Source organism: Trichoderma aggressivum (assembly GCF_033847375.1).
Source record: "Trichoderma aggressivum f. europaeum strain CBS 100526 chromosome Unknown scaffold_035, whole genome shotgun sequence".
NCBI classification, from domain to species: Eukaryota; Fungi; Ascomycota; class Sordariomycetes; order Hypocreales; family Hypocreaceae; genus Trichoderma; species Trichoderma aggressivum.
Genome location: NW_026946401.1, coordinates 1,669 through 27,587, shown reverse-complemented (window position 1 = coordinate 27,587; position 25,919 = coordinate 1,669). Strand labels below are relative to the sequence as shown.

Here is a 25,919-nt window from a genome sequence, read left to right as displayed (position 1 = left end):
ATTACGGGCTCGATGGTTGAAACTGTGAAGAGCCAAGTACCGACAGCACGATTACAGGATGATGCAGTTCGAAGGTACATCTCAACGTATTTACAGATACCCAGGTATAGATAACGTGCAATAGTTCATTACAGCAACGGACTTTCACACCTGGGCCTTTGCAGACGACCTGATGAAAGTCGAGGATGCGGCATCACCATAACCTTTTCTTCTCCTCTCTAGAAAAAGAGGACCCCTCACGGTGTTCAAGACTGTGATTACACGCAATTCAATTTTGCGCACTGCATTTGTAGCGCTTTGTTCCTAGATTCTGCAAATTCTGCGGAGAAAATCGTATCTAAAGCATGAACACGTGTGCCAGAATACCAAATCTCAATAAGAGATTCATGGCTAGATCGACACTATGGTTACTAACAGTCAAGATTCCATCATCAACGAGGGCAGTGTACGAATGATAACCACTGACCCTACCAGGGAGAGCTTCTGCGCGCTTGCAACGACCTTTCTCACACTCAATACGACGCAACTTCTTATCATATATCGAGTTTGACTTATCCGACGCCTTTGATGATCACGTGCTGCCGACTCATCCGAGCTTTTCCATACTTGCAGCAAAGGCAATCGGTGTAGAACAGCAAAAAGAAGCTGAATGTATTTGGCAAGCAGAGACGCACCGTACACATATGACGAAGATGATACAGCTATCACCTTCTAGTCAGTCATATCAATATCCTGTCGCCAGGACTTATAACCGAACAATCCTGGTTCCAAATCACTGAAAACATTCATGTAGGTCCGGCAGAACATTGCCCATCTCAAGTGGAGACGACATGGTTGAGTCTTTACGTCAACATCGCTCCGATTAGAATTGAGACTTGCTTTCGCATGACGACCGCGAATATTTAGAAGCAATTCAAGATCGTTATATTGCCTCGATTCATCGCGAATCTTTTGCTTTTAATTGTTTTATGGAAGCCCGCACAGCGTGGGCCGCGGTCAACACTATACGAATGGATCTTGATATATTGAAATATTGACGTTGTTCTTTCCTTAAAAATTAATCACTTGAAGGCACAGTCCGATGTGAATCTTCGATGTTCTTCACGTAATTCTACGGACATGTGTATTATCTCTATCCCCAAGGGCAATAAGATTGAAGTGACTATTTATTGCAACGAGGATCTTGCTCTATGAGCTCAGAATCTCTTCAAAAGTTTAGTTCTGGAAATATCCATGTTTTTGTCAAATGATGTTTCCACAGTAATAGCCCAAAGTGAAATCGACCGCGAACGTGGTGAGTTGCACTCATTACCTCCGAATGGTGATGAATTGCAGCTGGACGATGACGGTGAAGTCAGCGTATGAGGACTGAAGCACTAATCGCTAAAGGTACGAAAAAATTGGCAACCCGTCTGATTCACTAGCCCTGAAAAATTTGAGTATGTCTCTCCAATAACGCCGTATGACGAAGTAGGCGGTGGTCATGCAGCCACAGTGTTATTACTAGCACACTACAAAGCGCAAATTGCGCCAGATATTACAATAGAAGAAATTATCGACCATCCAACTCTAGAAAAGCATGCGCAACTCCTTGATTCAAAGCTAAAGATGGAAAGAATTGAGTCAAGCAACAGCTAGATGGGTTGAGTTGGAGAGATTTACCACAAATTGAGCTTATTAAGAGCGAGCTTGCCTCCTCACCACTGTCAGTCTCAAATACGTCAGGAACTCTCCTGCAGCGAGATGTGAGATGCTCTTTTTATGTTTTGTCGCCTTCTAGATACGCAGTATTCCAGAATCAGCTATATATAAACCTTTATTGGTACCCTGAAGCTTACCGTGTCACCAGCTTCAGTAATCGTCAAGATCTTGGTAGGAGGTTTTAGCATCTCCAGCCATAGTTCCTCTTGGAAGTCAATAGTATCCAACCGTGCTTTCCATTGCAGATCTTGAGTAATAGTGTCCGGGTTGTGCGCCTCAGGAAGCTCTGCCGACGGTGTAACGTACGTGTTTACGATTGGACTGTCTAGCAGTGAACGCATTAAAGGCACCTCATGATTCAGGATCTGATCCAGAGCTTTTGAAAAGACCAACTGAGCCTGTTTGCAGAGTTCATAATTGCCCGTTCCTGACTTAGTTAGCAAATCTTAGCACGATATGAGAACGCTGATGTCTTGGATGATGGTCGATCCGTTCGAAGCGACGGATAGCTCTGGTTTTGGTGAGCTAGCTAGTCTAAATAACTCTAGAACCAAGACGCTCGCGCATGGCATCGCGTAAAATACCATCTTGAGCTGGTCAGTTTGTACCAGCAATGCAAGCCTGGAGCTACTTATACTTACCGTCCATTCCAAATCGACCATATGGGGGCCAATAAGATCTCTCTTCTTCATTACTGAGAACACTATTCCTAGGGTCTCGTGGGAGATTTGAACCAATGCATGGCGATAGCTACTACTTTGACTCACTAGCACCTTGTATAGAAGAAACTTGCCATACAAATACTCAAGTTTTAGGCTCAACAGCATTAGAATGGCTGGAGGTGACATTTGGCCCCATAAGGATGGCTCATACAGCATGAACTGAGGCATTGTCTCCCAGGTCGAGGATGCCCGAGTCAATATTTCCCTAAATAAGCATGTCAGCCACTTAATCACAACAGAACAAAAGAATTTAGAGAGGGGGGGTGGATGGGGGTTGCTCTTTGTCCATTGCTTACTGAGCTTCATGAACGAGATCTTGAGTTATGCTTCCCAGTGACAACTCAAGAACTTCCTCACGGATTGAGCTTAGCGAAACAATTGCTCGTTGACGAGAAGCCGGATATACGCTCATGTCTTTATTCCAACCATTACCATCTAGCCGTGATATTTCTAGCGCTAACGTTGCAGCAGGCCCGACAATTACCGAGTCCGAGAGATCAAGGGGCAATTCTATAGTACGGTATCTCCTATTCAAGCGTAGTGGTTGACCGACAAACGTCGCCAAGGACTTATCCAGTTCATGTGATAGGGCAATGGCTCATTTGCGAAGCTCGACCAAGTATGCCGGGGTATTCGTGTCATCCCGAAAGCCCCTGTGGTAGTTGAGGGCGAATATGGTGGACGACAAATTCCCCATTAGACGCCAGGTCTTACAAGAGTCGTCCCCGGAACACCAGGTGGAGAGTGTGGTGGCCAGGACCGCAATCCACACAGATAGGTCGTTCATTTGGCCAACACGATTGCACAGAGCGTCGCATCGTATACAGGCGTCAAAGGCATCACTGGACGTTGCCTTACGGTCACCAAACCACTTGCGACCCGAGAAGCTAGTGCCGGGATTTTAAACCGATGCGATAACCATCCCGATGAGCGCGAAATACATTCCAACAGTTCCCACCGGATAGTGCAAAGTTCCTTTTCAAGAGCACCGTCTGCGGCCGTCGTAGGCATGTTGAGTAGTAGAGAAGTGTGCTCAAAAAAGGTAGAGAAGTGTGCTCAAAAATCTCGAGAGAGGTGGCCTGGAGACGATTCAGTAATCGGCTGAAATGAAGGTTCTGTAAATTGCTCTGGATGGCACGCCAAGCCGCCTTGGCTAAAGGACCACCAATTGGACTGTCTCCGAGATCTTTATACCAGTTATCGACTAGTTCTTCGAGATCTGGGTGGGAATAGTGCTCAAGGAGCAGTTGCAGTAAGTTCTCATCCTCCCTTACGAGAGAAGAATTCGCACGGAACGGTTGCTGCAGATGAGAAACTCCGGAGTGAGTCAGCGATGGATATTGACGTGAGGATGTCGTTCGATCAGCCTCTGTTAGTGACAAGATGGAAATTTACATGGTAACCAAACCGTTGGCTAGATTAAATGGAGAAGAAATCGATGTGGCCGAAGAAGATGTCAGCAAGGACGAAGATGAACCTGAGGACAACGTTGTCAAACTCGATACCTCTGCCAAGGTCTCAAGCGGCGGCTGGGTAACATTTGCTGGAAGTCTAGAGGGGCCAGATTGGCGTGTAAGTTTGTAATCGCGTAAACGTCGTGTGAATTAAGAATTGCCATGACTTACAAAGGTTCGACCACACGCGACTCGCTGCGCTGGCGTCGGGCCATTGGCGCAGGATGATAGAAGCATTGCCCAGTCAGCCGGCGTCTGGTGCAGCGAGCACATTGAGGTCGACCATGATCACAGCGCAGTTTTGATTTGCGACAATGCTCACACGATGACAACTGCCCATTCTGACGAACAGTGGCAGACATCTTGACAAAAAAGCTTCACATATCGTAGCGTTTACCTGTGGAGGGAATATCTAAGATCGGGCGCCTATTATTATACCTGGCAATTGGGCAATTGCTTCAATCATGGAGCACATGTTAGTGTTGACAAGGCAACAGAGCGCGCTCCCCACAGTTCGCCACCAGAAGTACTTCAGGGCTCCGTAAAGCTCGCAACCAAAGTGATACGTGATAGCCTGAGAACCAACACGCATTAGTTTCTCCGCTCGCGCGCTGGCGGGAAAACAATCCTTCGCTGCGTAATACCAAAGCAGCCTCAAAGGGCAATATCCTCCGTGTGTTTATGGAGCACACTCCCCTCCAAGACCTTTACACTCTGCTTTTTTGATTTCCATCTTTGCAGTTTGACGGCCAGAACGTGTGAAGAGGCCAGCCGGGTCTTCGATTATATTGCGAGTATGAGTTTAACCGAGACTCATGACTAGGAAAGCGCTTTGGCCTGTCACCAAGCCAAGAGTTCCTGGCTAGTAATTCAACATTACCATGAAAAAGGGAATGAATTATCACGACGTATTCATCATATTTATAGGCACTGACAGGCATGGTATCGGATTATGTAAATGAGCTCTTGCTCCTGCCAAGCCAACGAACTGTATCATACCTATAGCTTCAAAGGACTACCGTGAGCAATAACCAACCGTCGTATCATATTTGATGGAATCGATTGCATATTGTGTCGCTATGCTGTTGTATATAACAAATCAGACAAATTCTTTATTCTGTATGAGCACACCTTGGATGAAGTTTCTGTTCATGCCATAGCTTGCTTCGATCAAGAGCCCAAATATTAGACGTACGCATGCAAGGCATGTTAAAAGTCCCCTAGAAATGGACGTCATCCTGGCTTGCAGATTGCTCCCACCCTGCCGGTCATACATAGTTGCATACTGGATATAGCATAGTGGCCTGTGTAAAATGATTTTCTCGATTGTGGCTGATGTATACTATCCCGCATTCGCACTCGCAGCCAACTGGATCACCTACTCACGTCTGCCGGGGTTTTTTTTTCCCACTCTTTCAACAAATAGTATGTTTCCTGACGCTATGTGGCGAACTTTGTGGGATTACACGACATTGCCTAAGCAGGTTCATAACATTTTTATTAGCCTATGATGTAATGTAAATGTCCCTCGCGGGGTACTTAGGAACACTCATAAAGCTCCTTCGAAGCAGTTATAAAGCCCGCTCCCCATTTTCAAACCAAGAAATCTTAGATTCTTGATAAAAAATCTTCAAATCCCAACTCGAAGCTAGCCTTGTCTTTTACGTGTTGTGCGATTGATCCTCGTCTATCTTTCCACAGTATACTAGGCCTTGTGTTTGTTAATCGTCATCATGACCTCGGAACTCAAATTCCCTGTTGATCTGACCCAGTTCAAAAAGCTCAAGCTTGATCACAAAAATCCTAGACTATCAGATCAACAGAGACGAGATCTCCAGCACAACATTGATGTATTCCGAGACGCTATTATCGCCTTCACCGCCACCGGCGCGGCTCGGGGAGTCGCTGGCCACACTGGAGGTCCCTATGACACAGCCCCGGAGGTATGCATTCTTTTGGCATTTATCAACAATGCACCTGAGAGTTTCGTGGATACCCTGTTCGACGAGGCCGGACATCGTGTCGCTACACAATATTTGCTTGCTGCCCTCGATGGCAAGATCGAACCCGATCACCTTCTGCAGTACCGTGCTGCCGACTCAAAGCTTCCAGGCCATCCGGAATTGGGGTTGACCCCGGGCATTAAGTTCAGCTCCGGGAGACTCGGCCACATGTGGGGCATGGTGAATGGTATTGCTATGGCCAATAAGAACAAGAACGTAATTCTGTTAGGTTCAGATGGCTCCCAGCAAGAAGGTAACGACGCAGAAGCGGCAAGAATTGCAGCGGCCAACAATCTACGAGTCAAGCTCTTCATTGACAATAACGATGTCACAATCGCCGGACACCCCTCAGAGTATCTGAAAGGCTTCGAAATGGCCCGTACTATAGAGGGTCATGGAATCAAAGTCGTCAGCGCTCAAGGAGAGGACCTTGACTCACTTTATCCCGCCATCTGTGAGGTGATCAACCATGACGGTCCTGCTGCCGTCGTCTCAAACCGTAAAATGGCGGCAGGTATTGAGGGCATAGAGGGCCAGACTTCCGCCCATGAAGTGATCAAGGTTGATATTGCTCGCGAGTACCTTACAAAGCGAGGCTACAAGCCGGAACAGCTCGCTTTCTATGACCAAATCAAGCCCGGACGAGATCCGCACCAGTATCTTGGCTCCACCAAAGACGAAGGTGCCAATCGCGTTATCTTTGGTGAGGCAGTCAACTCGGTTCTCGACACATTGAGCAAAGAGGAAGCCATCCGTCGAGTTATGGTTATTGATTCCGATCTGGAAGGCTCGACCGGCTTGAAGTCTATTCATACCAAACATCCCGAAGTTTTCGTTCCGTCAGGAGTCATGGAGCGCGGAAACTTTTCTGCTGCCGCTGGCTTCGGTTTTAGAAGCAACGGAGAGCGCCAAGGAGTCTTTTCAACCTTTTCAGCTTTCTTGGAAATGATCATTTCTGAAATTACGATGGCTCGTCTTAATGAGTGCAGCGTGTTGTCACAGTACGCAATTTTCTCCCCAATACGAAGATGGCCAAGAGCTGATGAATAGTAGTTTTTCGCATTCAGGAATATCAGGAATGGCGGATAATACATGCCACTTTGGATTAAATCATTTCTTTGCGGACAATGGTCTGATGGATGCCGAGACCACCACTCTTTACTTTCCAGCGGACGGCGAACAGATGAAGGCGGTAGTGAAGAAAGTCTTCTTCGACAAGGGTCTGCGCTTCATCTTCTCCATTAGGTCCCCTGTTCCTTATCTTTTAAAGGACGGTTCTTCTGACCAGCTACTCTATGGCGAGGGGTACGAGTTTGTTCCTGGAAAAGAAGAAGTGATTCGTCGTGGTTCTGCCGGCTACGTCGTCTCGTACGGTGATATGGTGTTCCGATCCCTTGATGCCGTCGAGCGCCTTAGGAAGGAGGGTATTGACGTTGGTCTTATCAATAAGCCGACACTTAATATCGTCGACGAGGAGACAATCAAGCTCTACGGCTCTTCTCCCTTTGTGGTTGTTGTGGAGTCTATTGCTCAGAAGACTGGTCTTGGGTCTCGCCTCGGGTCTCAACTGCTTGAGCGCAATCTCACACCGAAGTACAAGTGCATTGGTGCTATTCGAGAAGGTAGTGGTGGCCTATATGAGCAGATCAATGCCCAGGGGCTAAGTGTGGATGGTATCATTGCCGCTGTCAAGTCGGTTGCGTAGGCATCAAGACGCAGTACACTTGCTTTAAGTAGATTTCCACATACTATACACTATTACTTATATAAGTAGAGCGCATATACCCATATGCTTCATTGTACTGCCACAGTCCCATTGAATATCCGGCTGCTTAGTCTGGAACTTCCAACAATTTCGCAAAATGTCCAGTACCGTTCCACAATTTCCAAATATGCTGCTCCCTTCAGAGAGTACATTCTCCAGGAGATGCTCAAAGAAGTATCTCTGATCTGCATCAGCTACACAGCCAACGACGCAGATTGGCCAGACCAGCTGTCGAGGAGAAATTGTGCCCCGGATCACCTGGATCTCCGACATCGTGCGGCTCACTGCTCTCCTTATTTTAGTTGACGAGGGACGTGGTGAGATCTGAGCGTCGAGAACCCGAAGTTGCACCAACGCTGCAGCGGCAAATACACGAGTGGCACACCCTTCATTAGATCGGCATAGTGACTTTGCTTGTGTCAGCTATGGCAAACGATCGTTCAAGGTGATAGTTTACGAACCTCCGATGAAATTATGGGGATTGCTTCCATGCAATCTTCGAGTTCATCTTCGATGCATTGTATTTTCCTCCAGAATTGCGCATTTTTAAGGTGATTTACGTCGAAGACTTCCAACTTCCACTCCTGCAAGGCTCCCAAATTGCCAATGGCTTTCATCACGGAGTTATGACATCCCATGATACGTACAAGCTCAAAGTTGCAACTTGGACCCAGCCATTCTTCGTATGGCAGCTTTGGTTTTTTCAGGGTTGCTATGCAGGCCAATATGTCCATCCACAACAATACTGGGGTGTGGAACGCTAGGGCTGCAGTGTTTTTGTTTTCGAACAGTGGAAGGGGGAGTTGATCTGGTGACTGTGGAAGCTTATGCTGTTTATGAACTGCTATGGCAATTGACGCCATAGCGCATAGATGAGGTTGCCAGTTACCCGTGCTCCCTCTGAGGACCTTTCAGCTGTTAGGGCTTCATTGGGTACCTTTCCAGCTCCAACCTCAAATGAGTGACTTGACTCACCTCAAAGCTAATGAGAGCCACGCCACATGTTATTGCCTCAACGAGATTCTCGTCCTCGGGTCGAAGCTCATTTATGTTAAAGGAAATAATAAATTCCTGAAGTTGTCTTAGGGCCTTGGTGTGAAACTCAAGTTCAAGATGGTGGCTCTCGATTCCGCCTTGAAGTGATCGCCGATGCAGCGCTGCGAGGCCCATTGATGCTCGATAAAGCGGTCCATTTTTGCTCAAGAGCCACAGAAGCCAGCCACGGGACCAATTTCCCTTTTCAGAGAATGGGTATTGGTAGGGGAATACATAGTCCAGATAATGCATCAAAAGACTTGCTTCGTCATATTGTAGGGGCTCTGGAAATGAGCGGTCGAAGGAAACGCGACTTTGTAACGATTGTGGGGTCCGTATTGGTGATGCTGTGGTCTCTAAATAAGCAAATACATGTTATGGGGTAAGTATATCTCTAACCATTCCAAATGCTAACGGTATGCAGGCCATGAGACTTGGACTTACCGTGAGGGGTTGCAATCTCTACATCCGGCAACAACCTTGGCAGAATTGGGTTTTGATTTCGAGGTTGTGGATGATCCTGTTTCTTGACTAGGCGATGCTGAAGCTTCTTTTTCCGCTTGAAATTTTTCTTGACGGCGCGCTTGATAAGCTGCCTTTCTCGCTCCTCCTCTTCACCACCATTCATCCAAAATGGTTTTGGGCCATATCCATGGCAGTTGATCTCTCGACTTGTGCACTGCACACAGGCCGCCGGAGTTGCGTCACATTTGACATGCCTTATTTTACATGTCCAACAGCATTCAGCTTTCTTGGAGCCCCCCATTGTTAAGAACACAGATTGTGGATGCTGGAGTTTACATCGGAGCAAGGAACAAGCGGACATGAGCCCTCCCCTCGTAAGGTCAGACGCTGACTACTCTCCGATGTTCCCAAACCAGTAACCCTGGCGCTTTTCGAGTTCTCGGTTCGATTGACCCCTCAGAGCTCTCGGAAAGCTTCACTGTGGACCAACATCCGGGTATTGGGTGGTTGTGCCAGCCAATAGGGTGCTTCCATTAGTCATGGAGCTTTCGCTTCGAACTTACAAAAACGGCTTTCCGGATTAGCTAACCTATAACCTCCGAAGTTGAATGCTTCATCTTCCTTTCGGGACTTTCACACGATAGTCCAATAATATTGATCGAGAGCCTGTAAAACAATATCTTTATAGGGACCGCGGCCAGCCGAAGCTCCGAGAATGTCAAGACATGGGCGCGTTCAACTTCGGAGACCATATCGATCTGGGTGTACAAGCTGGTTAATATTGCAACTGGAATTCTATAAATATTGTCTATTACCTCAAGATATGCTCAGTCTCTTGTAATCAACTAGGAATCCATATCCTATCCCACAACTCACACTCATCCTTCTTTCACCATGACAGACAAGGCGTCTTTCAGCTTGCTTGAGGCAAGCATTAGCGATCTCAAACAGTTGCTAAACACTCGAGTCATCACAAGCGTCGAGCTAGTCTCTCTCTACCTGCATCGCATCGGCAAGTATGACTGCCGGGGTCCACGTCTCAACTCGATCTGTGTCCTTAACCCTGATGTCTTCACAGAGGCCCAAGCCTCGGATGACTTCCGCGCTTCTGGAAAGCCACCACGGACTCTGGAGGGTATCCCGTTCACGGTCAAGGATGGCTACAAGGTCAAAGGCATGACCGTATCTGCTGCATCACCTGCTTTCGCTAGTCTCAAAGCATCATCGGATGCAGCCATTGTGGAGTTGCTCCGCAAAGCGGGAGCGGTTGTCTTGGGAAAGACCAACATGCCGCCAATGGCGGACGGTGGTTGTCAACGCGGTCTGTATGGCCGCTCCGAGAGTCCATACAACCAAAAGTACATGTGCACCGCTTATGCCTCTGGTTCCTCCTACGGCTGCGGAGTCTCTACGGCGGCAGGCTTTGCTGCATTTGGGTTTGCTGGAGAAGCTGTCACATCAGGCCGCTCTCCAGCGTCCAACAATGCGCTGGTTGCCTACGCCCCTTCACGCAGTGTCATTCCTTGCCGTGGCTTGTGGCCGTTATATCCAACTTGTGACCAGGTCGTCCCTCACACGAAAACTGTGTCAGACTTGTTCCAGGTGCTGAATGTCGTTGTTGCAGATGATAACGCTTCTGGAGACGCAGATTTCTGGCGTGAGCAGCCGTATGTGCCACTTCCAAAGGCCAGCGACATCCGTCCGGCGGACTATCAGTCGTTGGCTGACCCGGACGCGCTTCGAAACAAACGAGTTGTAGTCCCCAAATGCTTTATTGGAGTTCGGGACGCCAAGCCAAAAAATGCCTGCTCCAGTGGAGTTCTCGTTCTCTGGGAAAGAGCACGGAAAGACCTTGAGAATCTGGGGGCTACTGTTATCGAGACTGACTTTCCCTTATTCGAGAACTACACCAGACAAGACTTCCCTGGCCAAGGCATGAATGTCGCCGGCCTTTCGCAGGATTGGGCGGCGCGTGAACGATGCGACATGATTGCCTTGAGTTGGGACAACTTCCTCCGCAGCAATGGCGATGAAAAGCTACCAGACTTCACCTTCGCCGAGCTCGACAAGATTCACCCACATATTGCTCCCATGGATGACCCCTCACAGCACACTGAATCGCAGAACCAGGTCCGCTACGAAGATATGGTCGCCGTGGTAAAGCAGCGAGGAAAATTCGGTCTCATTGACCTGCCCGGGTGTGAGTCCGCCCTCAAAGCTTTAGAAGCAATGCGAGAGAGGGACTTGGAAGAATGGATGGCCGAGAATAAGTACGACGTTGTGGTGTTTCCGACCAACGGCGATGTCGCCTTGGCCGACTCGGACGAGAACTATGAATCCATGCTTGACGCGTTAAGAGACGGCGTCAAATACGCAAATGGCGGTCGTTCTTTGAAGCACCTTGGAGTTCCCTGCATCACCATCCCAATGGGGACCCTTGCAGAGGAGAAGATGCCGGTCGGACTCACTTTCTGTGGCGGGGCATATCAGGACTCCAACCTCTTGAAATACGCCTTTGCATATGAGGCTATGTCGAGGCGCCGAGAAAGTCCACCTTTGGCGCCGTCATTGCTGTCGGATGAGATACCACTCCAAAGTACCAGTCCTCCATTAGCCTCTTCAACCAAGCCAGTGTTGAAGATTTTGTCAACAAAGTCAATCAGTGAAGAGAGTAATGAACTAGAAGCCCGTGTGATCACGGTTACTGGAACTTGCCATTTAGCAAGCTCACTGAGAGCCTTTACGAATGGCGAGCCATCGTCTCTTGTATCCTGGGAAGGCAACAACTGGACATGGACGGCTCGCCTCACTCGGCCTAAGATTGGGGACAAATATCCGCCACTGGCGAAGGTTCCAAGGGACCAATTTATGATTGTCTTTGTTGCGAAGGCCAATAATGGCCGAGCAGCCGGCTCATTAATTTTGGTTGATTAAATCAAGGTATGCGTCATGACTTCAGAGTTGGTTATTCCACATGAGAAACAGATCGACCAATCGATCAGGAAAGGGTTATTGAGTCTTTGAATAGTCCAATCGCCATGGATAGTACAACCGCCAGATTCATAAGTAAAAACATATATCCTACATAATGAGGCTGCTGCAATAATACAGAATTCGAAAAAAGCTTTAGAGTAAACTGGACTTCTATAGTGCGCCGGCCTCTCTTCTGTGAAGATAGTAGTCCTTGAGAAGAACTGGGAGAGGCTGGAGGTAATTTAGTATTACTGAGCAACATCATGGAGGATCAATAGTATCTTCTCTATCCTCTAAGCCACGCTGACTACTAGATATCTCAATTTGCTCCCCCAATCACTAAATCATAGGTATCCCTATTCGCGATGTAGATAGTATCTCTTCGCAGCTAAGGGGATAGGCTCCCGCAAGTGGCCCTACTCACGACTACACATCTTGATCCTACATTGCAGAGATACCATGGAAACTTTGTATTGGCATTTGGCATCGTGGACTTAGGCGTAATTCTGAGAACACCAAACGTGGCTACGTTGAAACCTCGACCAGAGAGAGTAACGAAAATGTTGTGAAAAACCAGGTTCGGATTCCAGCGCTACAGGAGACACGTCATTGACTTTTGTGTAACGCCGGCGAAATGGAGACGGTGACGCGGCTGCTGGATAGATGCGTAGTATCTTCACCCTGCAATACTTAGTTTGCTGTAGAGCGTTTGGGATATGCACATCCTCGATGGCAAGTATATGGCCGATGAAACTTATTTATTTTGTCTATCCCAGTATCCAGTAGCTTATCGGATTTGATGTATTGAACCTTTCCTTGTTCGGAGATAGTTGAGGGTACGTAATTAAGTCCAGATTCAACGTCGACGACATAGTTCTCTGTGGAAAACGGTTACATGCAGAGTACACTATAAGCAAAGAGGATGAATCAATCTAGAGAGTTCCCACGTTAGTAATAACCAACTCGTTCGGCCAGAAGGCGTTTTTTCCTACCATCAGTCAGCTGTCTAAGTGTCACTATAATTATCTCACGAGTCTTCTAAACTCAGAAATAATGGTGTACCTCATCTTCGTCTTCAACAGTTTGTGATTATTCTACTTTGAAGACACAATCATGTCTCTTCAAAATCTGAATGAGAGTATTAGCCAGCCGAATAACGGCTCTGTGATTGACATGCCCGTTACTACGATTTTGAATGGAACAGACGCAATTGTTCGCATTACGACGTCAGCAATCTGTGGCTCCGATCTCCATTTCTATCATGGGTACGCCAACACTCCCACAATAGTCTGGGGCTTTGGCCATGAAGCTGTGGGTTACATTTCAGAGGTCGGTGATGCAATGTCGTCGTTGAGCATTGGGGATTATGTTATCATAGTGGACAATGCCGACAGCGGACATTATGGTTCAGCTCATCCCATCACTTTTGGAACCGGTACGCCGGGCTATGGAGGTCTTCAGGGTGAGTATTTCTGCCAATCGGTTGGGTATGCATATTATTGTGACTGATAGATTTGGCCACGTAGCCGAATACGCCAGGATCCCATTTGCCGACGATTCACTTATCCCAAATCCCATTACATCTCAGAACACATCTGCTGAGCTTGATTATCTCATGATCTCCGACATCTTCACGACGGCCTGGGGTGCTCTGACTTATTCCAGCTTTCAGCCTGGTGATAGTGTCGCGATATTTGGCGCCGGGCCTGTTGGCTTGCTTGCGGCTTACTCTGCACTGCTGCGTGGTGCCACAAGAGTATACTCTGTGGATCGTGTGCAGTCGCGTCTTGACAAGGCTAGAGGACCTGGCGCCATACCAATCAATTTTGGCGAGACCGATCCGGCGGCAGCGATACTCGAACGGGAACCAAATGGAGTGAACCGCAGCCTAGACTGCGTCGGCTTCGAAGCTGTGAATGCCTTCGGGCAGTTGGTTAATGGCATTGTGATAAATCAGATGATCAACGTCACAGCTTTTGGGGGAGGCATGGCTATTGGAGGAGCTTGGAACGGCGGAGCCAACAGCACAGCAGGTGGTCCTCGCCTCGGAAATCTTCCTGGTCAAGTACCGTTCTCTCTACCAGCGTTATGGCGCAAAGCCTCGACAATCGGTACAGAAATAGTTCTTCCCTTGGAACACGCAGAGCCTGTACTCCAAATGGTTCACTCTGGTAAAGCAAAACCTGGCTTTATTGTTTCAGCCGAAATCAGTATCAAGGAAGCTCCTGAATATTACCAACGCTACAGCAATCATTTGGAGGATAAAGTTGTCATTCGCTTTCCATACAGAGTCAATAAATGGCTGAGTGTTATTGAATAAAATACCTTCCTTTTGAACCTAAGCCTTCATCGTCACCGAGAGCATTTCGCGGTCCTAGGGAGTAACAGAAGATGTTACTGCAGATCTTTTCTCCTTTTCAATTCCAAGTCGCTGCTGAGCAACATCACACAGTGTGACATTTCCACATTCACAGTCCCCTTCCCTAATCCACCGATACGTGATGCTCCACCTATTCTCGCGAGGCCTGACTGTCCCGTCTGTCAGAGTGTCCGTCTTTCTCTTTTTAATGCCATGAGTCCAGTGCAGCCTCGCATCTCCAGTCATTCTCATCAACCCCCGCGGCATTAAGTCAATATCAACACGCTGATCTCCGTTACGGAATTGCATTAAGATTGGCGACCCGATAGACAGCGCGTACAGTTGGTCGTAAGCCCGATGAGCATCAACGTGTGGCGGGATCCCTGTGCCTGGTGGATAGTATTGTAGACAGACCTGGTCAGGTGGGCGAGCCTCCGTAGTGGGGATCAATGGTATGAGCCAGTCAGGAAACTCTTTATATGGGATATCTGGGTCTACCCCAAAGGTCTTATAGTCGAATGTGTAGCCGTAGTGTAATGACTGGCGACTGCTGGCCTTTTGGGGCCAGTTCAGCTCATTAAGAAAAATCCGAACCAACTGTTTCTCATGCTCAGGGCTAATAAAGTTGTGTTGCCAGAAAAGACCCCTGGGCAATCCAGGTTGCTCTTTAAACCCACTCTCCCCTGCCATAGTAATGAAGAGGAATAGTTTTGTGATAGGTAATAGTATTGTATGCTGTGTGAAAATTTGAATTGGTATACCCCGCTAGTGCTTAAGTATCACGACCTAACACTTATAGTCGCAACTAAGGAGCCTATACACTAGGCACTACTAGATTAAAGTTAATCCTCCTAATTAATTAAAGGAGGATTAAGAAATATTCTCTTAATTTAACGCAGGATTAATAAAATAAATATTAATTTATAAATAAATTAATAAATTATTTATTAATTTAGTTTAGTATAACTAAATATATAAGTTTTATTTTTTATACTTATTTAAAATAGTTAAATAGTTAGTTATAAATATAAAATAATACTTAATTATATTTATAAAATATTTTTTATAATTATATAAATATCTTATATTTAATTCCTTATTAATTACTTATTAATTTAGCCTAGCTTATTTACTAATATAAACCTAATATAAAGTTTATCCCTTAGGAAATCCCTTTTATATTATTAGAGCTAAGTAATAAACTTAATATTAAGGCCTTAAAAGTATATTAACTTTACAGTGGGGCTTAGCGCTTGTGTTATAAAATTACTTAACTATGCTAGTTTGTTGACAGCTAGGGAACGCACCTTTGAACTGGGCCATTGACACCTAAACACCTTTATAAGCCACCTAGCTTATTTAGCTACTATAAGGACCACAGCGTAAGAATAAGATTATAGTATTATTTAATCTAGCTGCCGCGGCCTTATTCTAACTAGAATAAAGCCGCTGTCTTGGCTAGGGTTATTTTTATTATAATAATATATCTTAATTTTTCTATTTAGCTAAAGGAAATGTTTTTTATTTTATATTACTAAGCTAGCTAAAGCCTGGCTTAGTTATTTATCCTAGCTAGCATTAACCACTAGTTATAGACCTAATTAAAAATCCTTATTAAAAGCCTCCTCTTAAGATTTAGGAGTAAACTTTAAAAGTTTTTACTTAGAAATCTTAAAATAATAACCTACTATCCTAGGGATTATTTAATCTTACTATATTTCTTTATAGCCTTTAAAAAAAAACTAACTTTAGAAAAAGATTATAAAAGAAATATTATATTTTACTTAGGCTTAGTTAATTAGTTATAAAAGAAATTTTTTAGCCCTATTCTATTACTATTTTTATATTTTAACCTTAATTCTTTATATCTTTAGCGCTTTTAATTAATCTTAGATCCTTTTTATTCTTAGTAAGGTTATTTACTCTCTGCCTATTACCTTAATACTTTATAAGTAGCTGCTTATTTATTATAAGTACTTTAGGTTACTAAGGGTTTTTATAAATTTATAATAGCTTTATAAATATTATTTTAAATATTTTTATTTATTAGTCTTATTAGGATAAAAAAGCAGAAGCTATTTAATATAAAAGTTTAAAAAACTTAGTAAGAGTATAATATTCCTACTTTTTTTATAAAATTAATAGTTATTTTATATTTAGCTTTTCTAAGGTATTTTAACTAAGGGTAATTTTTTAATTTAATATACTTATCTATAGCTACCTAAGTTTTATAAATATTTCTTTTACTATTAGTTATATTAAGCTATTTTACTTAATAATTATTATTTTAGTCTACTAGCTATTTATAAGCTTTATTAACACTATTATTTTTCTTATTCTATAGTTTAGGGAATTTTAAAAATTTAACTATACGTTATAATTAATTAATTCCTAGTGTCTAGGGTATTACTTTAGTACTATTATTAACTAGTTATATTACAAAAGCTTCCTTATATTTAGCATAAGTACTTAGCGTATAGAAATATTAATTATATTCTTAGTTTCCTACTTAATAAGCTTATTAACTACTATTAGCTATAGGTATTATAGAAAAATAACTAGGCTTTTAATTAAATAAGGCTAGTGTAGATTCTGGTTTTTATTTTATAAGTAATTTAAATAAAGGGGAACTTTTTATAAATAATTTTACTTATAGTAAATTTCTTAAGGGTAGGTTTATAAATATTAAAACTCTACTTATATATCCCTAAGCTATACTACCTATAGGCAATATAGTTTAGTTATATAAGCAGCTTAAAATTATTTATATTTTTAAGGTAATTATAAGCGTAAGTAATAGTTAAAATAAAGTAGTTAAAAATAATTACTAAAGGTAAAAAGGGATACTTTACTAACTAAAAGTCCTAGTTATAGCTTTATTTTAAATAAAAGGTATAAGGTAAAAGTCTAGTAGTTAATAAATTAATTAATCCTTGCTTAATTAAAGCAAAAAGGTATATATTCTAAAGGGATATAAGCTTACTTACCCTAAAAGGTTTTTTATAGGGATTTAATTACTAAGCTAAGTATAGATTTTATACCCTTTTACTTTACTATCCTATTACAAATCCTTAAGTAACTTATAAAGGTTATTTAAATTCTATAAATATTAATATTTCTAAAGTTACTAAAATTCCTTATACCTTAGGATACTAAGTTTATTTAAAGCTATAGCTTTAAATATAAAAAGTATAAATAAAACTTTAGCTTTTACTAAAGTATAATTAAGTTAGTATAAGTATTAGTCTTTAATTCTAAGATTAAATACTTCTTATATTAGCTATTACTATCCTAGGTATATTTATAAAATTTCTATCCTATATAATTAATTATTTACATAGGCCTTAACTTACTAACTTACTAAGCCTTATAAAGTTATTATTAACTAAAATAGGGTAAAATAGCTATATTTATTATTTCCGGGTTATACTATATAGGGTATAACTAAGAGATTAAATAATTCCTTATAGTTAGTTTTTAAAAGTAAGTTTTTCTAAAGTTAAACTATCCACTAAGCTTAATTAAATTATTATTCTACTACTAAATTAAAGTAATATAGCTAATTAAATTATTAATCTTAAATAATTATAATTTAATATACTTTAAAAAAAATAAAGTTTATAAAAAGTTATTTATTTTTAGTTACTTTTTTAAAAGCTTAAGGGCCTAAGTATATTCTATAATAAAGTTTATTATTAAATACTTTACTAAATTACCTTATATACTTTACTAAGGTAGTTATATTATAATACCCTATAGTAATTATATAATTAATTTCTTTAATAATAATTTATAATATTACTTAAAAGCTATTATTTATAGCTTACTTTTTTTTTTTATAATTAATTAAAAACTAATATATATATTTAATATAAAGGCCCTAGTTATTTTATAAGATATTAAGAAAACGTAGGATATATATATAGTAAGTATATATTTAATAACTATTTAAATTATCTAAAGAATAACTACTTATTTAAGCAGGCGGCTAAACTTAATAAAGGTAAAACTAAAGAGGTTACTCTTTATATAGCTTTACTAAGTTTTTATTAATAAACTCCTATTTAATATTATTATAAAATCTTTAAGGTAAATTTAATTTAAGGGGGGCATAAGCTATATAAGGTAATAAACTATACTATAACTTCTTTAGAACTTAGAAGAATTTATTATAATTAAGTATTATAAAGTAATTTAATATTAAGGCTTTCTAAGGGGAAAATATAAAAGTAAAGTAAAAATTAGCCTTAAGATTAAATAATTTAAAGTATTAGGAGGTAGTAAATTATAAAAAGAATTATAAAATATATATATATATATAAGAAGGATTAATATAAATATATTCTCCCTTTAAAAAGAGCTATATTTTTATAAAAGCCTTTAGCCTTAGGCTAACTATTCCCTTTTTTTACTAAGTAATTTACTACTTTTTTTAAGGTAGTAAATTATTTAGTCTTAAGGTTAGCGGTTTTTTTACCTATAGCCTTTTTTTTTTTAACTTAAGTTTTCTCTCTTCCTTATTCTCTTTTACTCTACAGCCTTTATTTAATTATAAAAAATATTAACCGCCTGTTTTATTAGCAGCTTTCTAATATTACTTTCTTTATAAAAGCGTGTATTTATTTTTAAATATTAACTTATAAATAGCTTTTATTTTAAAGTTACTATACTAATTTTTTACTTTTAGCTTTATTTTATAACTTTAATAATTATATTATAAGTTTAGGATAATCTATTATTTAATTTTATTACTAACTTTTTTTTTATTTAATTTTAAGAATACTTTAATATTTAAAGCCTTATTAAAAGTAACCTTAGTTATTTTAACCTCCTTATATATATTAAAATCTACTTTACTAATTTTTTTATATTAAACTTTAAATTAAGGCACTTTACTAATTATCTTATACCTAAGTAATACTTTTAATAGTATATTTTCTTAGTATATTTATTTAATTTAGCTTTTATTTAATATATTTTTTATAATAGCCCTTAGAATAATATATATATCCTAGCTAAAATTACTTATTAATGTAATTAGTTTTTTTAGGCTTTATTTACTAAGTAACTAAAGCGTCTTAAAGCTTTTTTTATTACTTTTTATAAGTAAATTAATCCTTAACTTTATAACTATTATATTTAAGTATATTTATTTACTATTATATTTATATAAAAGTATATCCTTTTTTTATTCTCTAAGTATATTTTTATCTATAAGTATTAATATAATAACTATATAAATTATATATAGTTTAGTAATATAAGCTATAGTTAATATTTATTTCCTAAGTACTAGACTAAATTAAATAATCTTATTTATATAAATATATTTTTTAGTTATAATTAGGATATTATTAATATATTTACGTATTATAGTACTTTTCTTAATCTAAGTACTGCTCCCTAGCTTATTAGGCTTATTTCTAACCTTAATAATAATAAAGAAAATAAAAAAAAGAAAATATATTATTTAGGTTTATAGTATTTAGGTTAAGGAGATTTTTAGTAAATTTATAGTAATTATCTTTAGTATTTTTTATTTTTAGATAGGGGGTTTAATAGTTTACAAGGTCCGTAGGTAATTAAATAAATATAGTTTTATACTAAAATTAATTACTTTTTTATATTTTTTTATATAATTTCCTTCCCTTTAATAATAACTTAAAAAGCTACTTATTAAATAACTTAATTTAAATCCTTCCCTTATATTTTTATTTAGTTTTTTAAAGTAATTATTTAATTACGTCTACTATACTACTTTATAAATATTTTACGCTACTACTTATTAATCCTAAGTTAATTTAGTAGCTGCCGCTAAAGGTTATATTACCCTTTAATAAATCTATATTTAATAAGTCTTATTTATTAACTTAAGTAAAGCTAGTGAAAAGTAACTATTTAATCTAAGCGCATAGATATTTAAATAAATCTTATATAATATATTACTAATTAAGTTTATAAATCTTATTATTATTTTTCTTACTTCTTTAGCTAACGCTTAAATTTTTCTTTAGTTTTTTACTAATAAATCTAAATTATTTTCTTTTAGCTTTAAAATATTTAAGACTTTTATTATAATTTCTCCTTTATTAATCCTAGTTTATATAATAAAATTATTTACCTTTTAGTTTTAGTTTAGTTTAGGTAACTTTTTTATAAAAGGTAAACTTAATTTTAGCTTTTTTATAAAAGGTAAATTTATTTTTAGCTTTTTATTTCCTTAGCTATTTTTCTTAGCTTATTTCCTTTTATATTTTTTCTTTAGTAAAGGTAAAATTAGTCTTTCTGCCTTAGTTAATATTTAGCCTTATAGTTATAGGGTTATCCTAATATTTTATTAATTAAATACTTATTAGTATAGGAATATATAAAAAGCTATTAAAGTATCTTAAGTAAGAAAATTAGGGAATTTAATTAAAGTTTAGTTACTAAATTTTATTATATTCCTTACTTTTATTATTAATATAGTTTATTATTTATTCTAAATTTAATTAATATAAAAATTAATTAACTACTTAGGGCCTAGGTGTTTATTTTTTTTTAAACTTAATTTCTTAGACTTATAAATACTTAACTTATTTCTAGCTATAATTTAAATTACTTCTAAGACTTAGGTTTAATATACTATTATAGTTTTAACTATATTTAAGTATAAGTATTAGTTATAAAGTTATAAATTAAATAATTATTATAAATAGGTTTTAATATAAAGTAGTTTAACTTCTATAGTTACTATATTTAAAAAAAAACTTTAGATTTTAGCTACTATATAACTAACTAATTCTCTTAAGGTTTAGATTATTTAAAAAAAAGTTAAATACCTATATTTAAAACTTCCTAGTTACTTAGTATAAGGTATAATGTAAAAATTAAATACTTCCTTATACTTAGTAAGATTTATATAAGCCTTTTATATTTATAATATTAAGTTAATTTTCTTATTTTATTTTATTTTTAATAAATTAAAGAAGTATAGTAATTCTTTTCTTTTATTTTAAATAATACTAATTTAATAGTTTTTAAAATATATATAGTTTATATAAAATTATTTTTTATTAATATTAGTCTTAAAGTTATTTAGGGATATCCCTTAAGTATAATCTTATAAAATTATACTTAGGTCTAAAGTTAAAGTATATTATTAATTATAATTAATCTTTAAATTAATAATATATATTATATTTTTAATACCCCTTATTATTACTTTAAGTACTACTATTAAGTTAAAGCTTAATATTTATATATATTTTCTTATATTTACTAAAAGATTATATATTTCCTATAGCTAAACTAGCTATTTTTAAAAAATAAAGTCTATATAAGAAGGGATATTAATATAAGTATTAATAATATTATCTAAGGTAGTTATATAAGTTAGTATTATAATTCCTTCTCTAAGGGGAGTTAATTATTTTAATCTAAGGGTTATAAATAATAATTATTCTTAATAATAGGCTGCTATATCTTAATTAACTAATACTACTTTAGTATTTTTAAAGAAAAGTATATTTAAAAGTCTAGGGTATAATTTAATAATACCTTTTAGTTTTTAATAAAATTAATTAGCTAGTTAAAAAAAGTCTATAGCTTAGTTTATCTTAGTAAGTGTTTTTTAAGTTATAAAAATTAAATAATATTTTTATTTAAGTAGGGTATTTATATTAAAAAAGGATTTCTTATACTAAAAACTTCCCTACCTTTACTTATTTTTTCTTTTACTTTTTATTTAGCTTAAGCTTTTTATTTTTTTTTATAAAGTTAGGTATATTTTTACTTATTTTTTATTCCTTATTTAATTTTTCTTCCAGCCTTTAATTAATTATAAACTAATTATCCTTTTATATATATTTATAATTTCTAAATATTCTAAATTTAATTATAAACCCTATAGTAAATATAAAAATATTATATAAGTGATTTTTTTATTAACTTAGCTATAGTTAACTTTTAATTCCCTAAGTTCTTATATAACTTAATTATACTTTAGTAAGTAATCTTAGGTAATTATTTAATTAAGGTTTTTACTTATTCCTTTAATAAGTTTTAGAATATTTTAAAGTCTAAATTATTAATAGTATTAATATTAGTTATTATAATTAGCTTTTTTATTTAAAAGTTACTTTTATTTACTTTTTTAACTTATAAATACTCCTTTATTATATTTATTTATATAAAAAACCTAAGATTTATTTTTAATATATAGCTTTTAGTTAATCCTAATCTAAGTATAACTATATATTAAATAATATTTAAAAAAGAGTAAAGAAAAGTCTAAATTTAATATATATCTTAGTAGAAATTTTATATTCTTAAGGGTAGTTTTTTAATATACTTCTCTAATAGCCTAAGTATATAAAAGTATTATTTATTACTTTTTATAAAACTTTTAATCCTTATTTTTACTTTTATTATATTTAATTATATACTTCTACTATTAATTATATTTAGAATTATATTTTTTTCCCTTTTTATAATTATATTTCTATTCCTAGTTAATAAAGTAGGGATTATATTAATTACTTATAGTTTAGTTATATAAACTATAGCTAGTGCTTTTTCTATAGTTACTAACTAAAAAATTAAGAAATAGATATTAATATATACTTTTTAAAAGCGGATTTTACTATAAATAAAAGTATTAAAATAACTAGAGATTATTTTAATTAGGCTATTACTCTTTAACTTATATATTATTCTTAATCCTCCCTTATATTTATTACTAAGCTACTTATTAAGCAGATCTACTAGTAGTTATAATTAAGGGGTATTACTAAGGTATAAATTAAATAATTCTAGCTGTTAAAGGTTAATATAGCTTAAAGTTTTTAATATTTTTCTAATTTTTTTTTAAAAAAATAAAATTCTTTTAGTTATATATTTATCTCTCTCCTCCCTTTTAATAATAACTTAAAGTAGGTATTATTAATATAAATAATTATTATATATTTTATTTAATTAGGGTTTTTAGTATTTAGGAATATATTTATATTATGCTTTTTCTTTTACTAAAAGCTCTTAAAGTTTAACTTTAAGGTATATTTATAATTATAAGTTTAATTAGTAAGGGGCTTTACTATCTTTATTATTACTAAGGTTTAATTTACTATCCTTACTATTAGAATTTTCTTTAGCTACTTTATAACTAGTAATTATTTAATTATTATTTATAAAGTTTAAATTAGCTAATATTAAGTTTATAATCTCTTAAGTAGCGTTTTCCTAGTTATTATTAGCGTCTAATCCCTTAAATAATTTATTAAGTCCTTTTATATATATATTTTATAACTTCTAATAGCTATTATTCCTAGCGTCTTTAATATCTATTTAATTATCTACTAGCGCTTCCTTTTTATTAATTAACTCTAGGCTTATATTATTTAGTAACTTATACTTTATATATAACTTTTTATTTAATAAGTTAAAGTTAAAATTAGATTATTACTAACTAGATTTATCTTTTATAAATTTCTTTAGTTAATTAATAACTATAGTTTTATTAATCTAGACTCTGTTTAAAGTTTTAATTTAATATACACTAGACTTTTTATTTTAGGAAATAACTCTAAAGGGTCTAAGTTATTATATTTATAGCTTTATAACTTAAAATTTATTATTATTTTAGTAAATATTAAAAAGAAAAATAAAGTCCCTAGTATTAATTAATTTTAATTTTTTATATAAAATATACTTATTATTTTTATTTATTTTTTTTATAAGTAATACTTAAAAAGTAGTTACCCTTTTTCTTACTTTTTTAATATTTTTAGCCTTTTTTTTTAATATTTATATCTAAGCTTTTAATAAATCTTTAGGTAAGTATACTTTATCTTAATTAATTAAGCGCTAAGTTAAAATTTTTACTTTAATTAAAAAAAGCAGTTCTTAGCTATATATTAAGTAAAAAGCTAATTTTCTTATTAAGGCTTTAACTACTATTTAGTTTACTAAAATAACTAAGTTAAGGGTTTTTAGCTACTTACTAATTTCTTATTTTATAATTTTTATAATTATCTTTATAAAACTATAATAACTAACTTTAATTAAAAAGTTAGCTTAAGGGTAATATTCTAAGATTTTTATATAATATACACTTAGATTTTTTAATACCTTAGGGATAAAGCTTTTTATCTTAAGTCCTCTATCTATTATAGCCTAGGTTATAAGTCTAAAATAGTAAATCTAGCTTATTATAAATCTTAATATTATAGTTAAGTTTAGCCTTTTAACTAGTATTACTTTAACCTAGCTTATAAAGTTATATTATCCTTTAATTAAGTATTTATACCCTTTGTTTAACGGAATATATTAAGTATTAAAATAAACTTACTATATAAAATAAAAAAGTATTAAAAATCTAGCCTTTTTATAATAATAGTATAAATTAAATTCCTAGTAAGGGCTATATATAGTAATAACTTTTACTATATTAATCTAAAGTAAACTCTATTAATATCTCTACTTAATTAATTAAAATATAACTTCCCTTTTTTTATAACCTTTAGCTAAGTAGAATATATAAATAATTTCCTTTTTTTAATTATTATTATTAATTATTAGCACTAGTGTAAATTAAGTCCTTATAGGTATAAGCTATAATTACTTATCCTTTATAAAATAGTATTTAGCTTTTAAATATAATTTTTAAAATTCTACTAAATTTAAATTAAATAATTACTATAGGGTAGTAAAATACTTTACTAATTCTTACTAAGGTTTTTTATAGTTAGCTATTAAAAAATCTATTTTAATATTTAATAAGTATAAGTTAATAAAGGCTTCTAAGTCTTCCTTTAGTTTATTTTTTTTAAAATTAAATAATCCTAGGGGCTTATGTAATAAAATATTTACTATAGTATTATTTTTCCTAAAAATATATTTAACTATAAAGTTAAATAATAGAATATAACTAATCTAGTATATAATATATAAGCTAAAAATATCTTTAACTATGCTATTTATTTAATTAATAAAGATTTTTATATTTATTTTTAACGTAAATAAAGCGCTATAAATATATTCTTACAGGCATTTTAAAATATAAAAAATTACTTTATATTTTAATTTTATAATATTATATTTCCTTTCTAAGGGTAATTAGTAATTACTTTTATATTATATTAGCTTATATTTTTTATTAATAACTTATATTAGCGTAGTGCTTTATTTTATAAAACTAGTGTTAATTATTAAAATAATTTTACTATAACCCTCCCTTAGATCTAGGGAGGTTAAAATAAAAGCTATAGTTATATATTTCTTTAGCTTTTCTATTACTTTTTAAGCTTTTAAGTTCTAGTCTTATATAATTATTTTTTTTAATAAGTAAGTAAGGGGGGCTATAATTTATATAAAGTATTTAATTTAAACTTAATAATAGTTAATAAAGCTTAAAAATAAGTATATATTATATATATTATAATAATAATATTATTTTTAAATTTT

General features: G+C 35.6%; 4 protein-coding genes across 4 annotated transcripts; all 4 read left to right on the top strand.

Annotated features, from left to right (window-relative positions):
* Nucleotides 1-3,806: 3,806 nt before the first annotated feature.
* On the top strand, nt 3,807-4,244 carry Triagg1_7670 (uncharacterized protein; the record flags this gene model as incomplete). Its single annotated transcript, XM_062902431.1, has 2 exons — nt 3,807-3,995; nt 4,053-4,244. The coding sequence occupies 2 exons, from the start codon at nt 3,807-3,809 to the stop codon at nt 4,242-4,244; spliced, it is 381 nt and encodes a 126-aa protein (XP_062753256.1).
* A 1,366-nt stretch (nt 4,245-5,610) lies between these two features.
* Nucleotides 5,611-7,585, top strand: Triagg1_7669 (uncharacterized protein; the record flags this gene model as incomplete). Its single annotated transcript, XM_062902430.1, has 2 exons — nt 5,611-6,881; nt 6,934-7,585. 2 exons carry the CDS (start codon nt 5,611-5,613, stop codon nt 7,583-7,585), a joined length of 1,923 nt encoding a protein of 640 aa, XP_062753255.1.
* Nucleotides 7,586-10,039: 2,454 nt separating this feature from the next.
* On the top strand, nt 10,040-12,079 carry Triagg1_7668 (uncharacterized protein; the record flags this gene model as incomplete). The annotated part of the gene is made up of 1 exon (XM_062902429.1): nt 10,040-12,079. The coding sequence occupies one exon, from the start codon at nt 10,040-10,042 to the stop codon at nt 12,077-12,079; it is 2,040 nt and encodes a 679-aa protein (XP_062753254.1).
* Nucleotides 12,080-13,231: 1,152 nt separating this feature from the next.
* On the top strand, nt 13,232-14,438 carry Triagg1_7667 (uncharacterized protein; the record flags this gene model as incomplete). The annotated part of the gene is made up of 2 exons (XM_062902427.1): nt 13,232-13,580; nt 13,645-14,438. 2 exons carry the CDS (start codon nt 13,232-13,234, stop codon nt 14,436-14,438), a joined length of 1,143 nt encoding a protein of 380 aa, XP_062753253.1.
* Nucleotides 14,439-25,919: the final 11,481 nt, after the last annotated feature.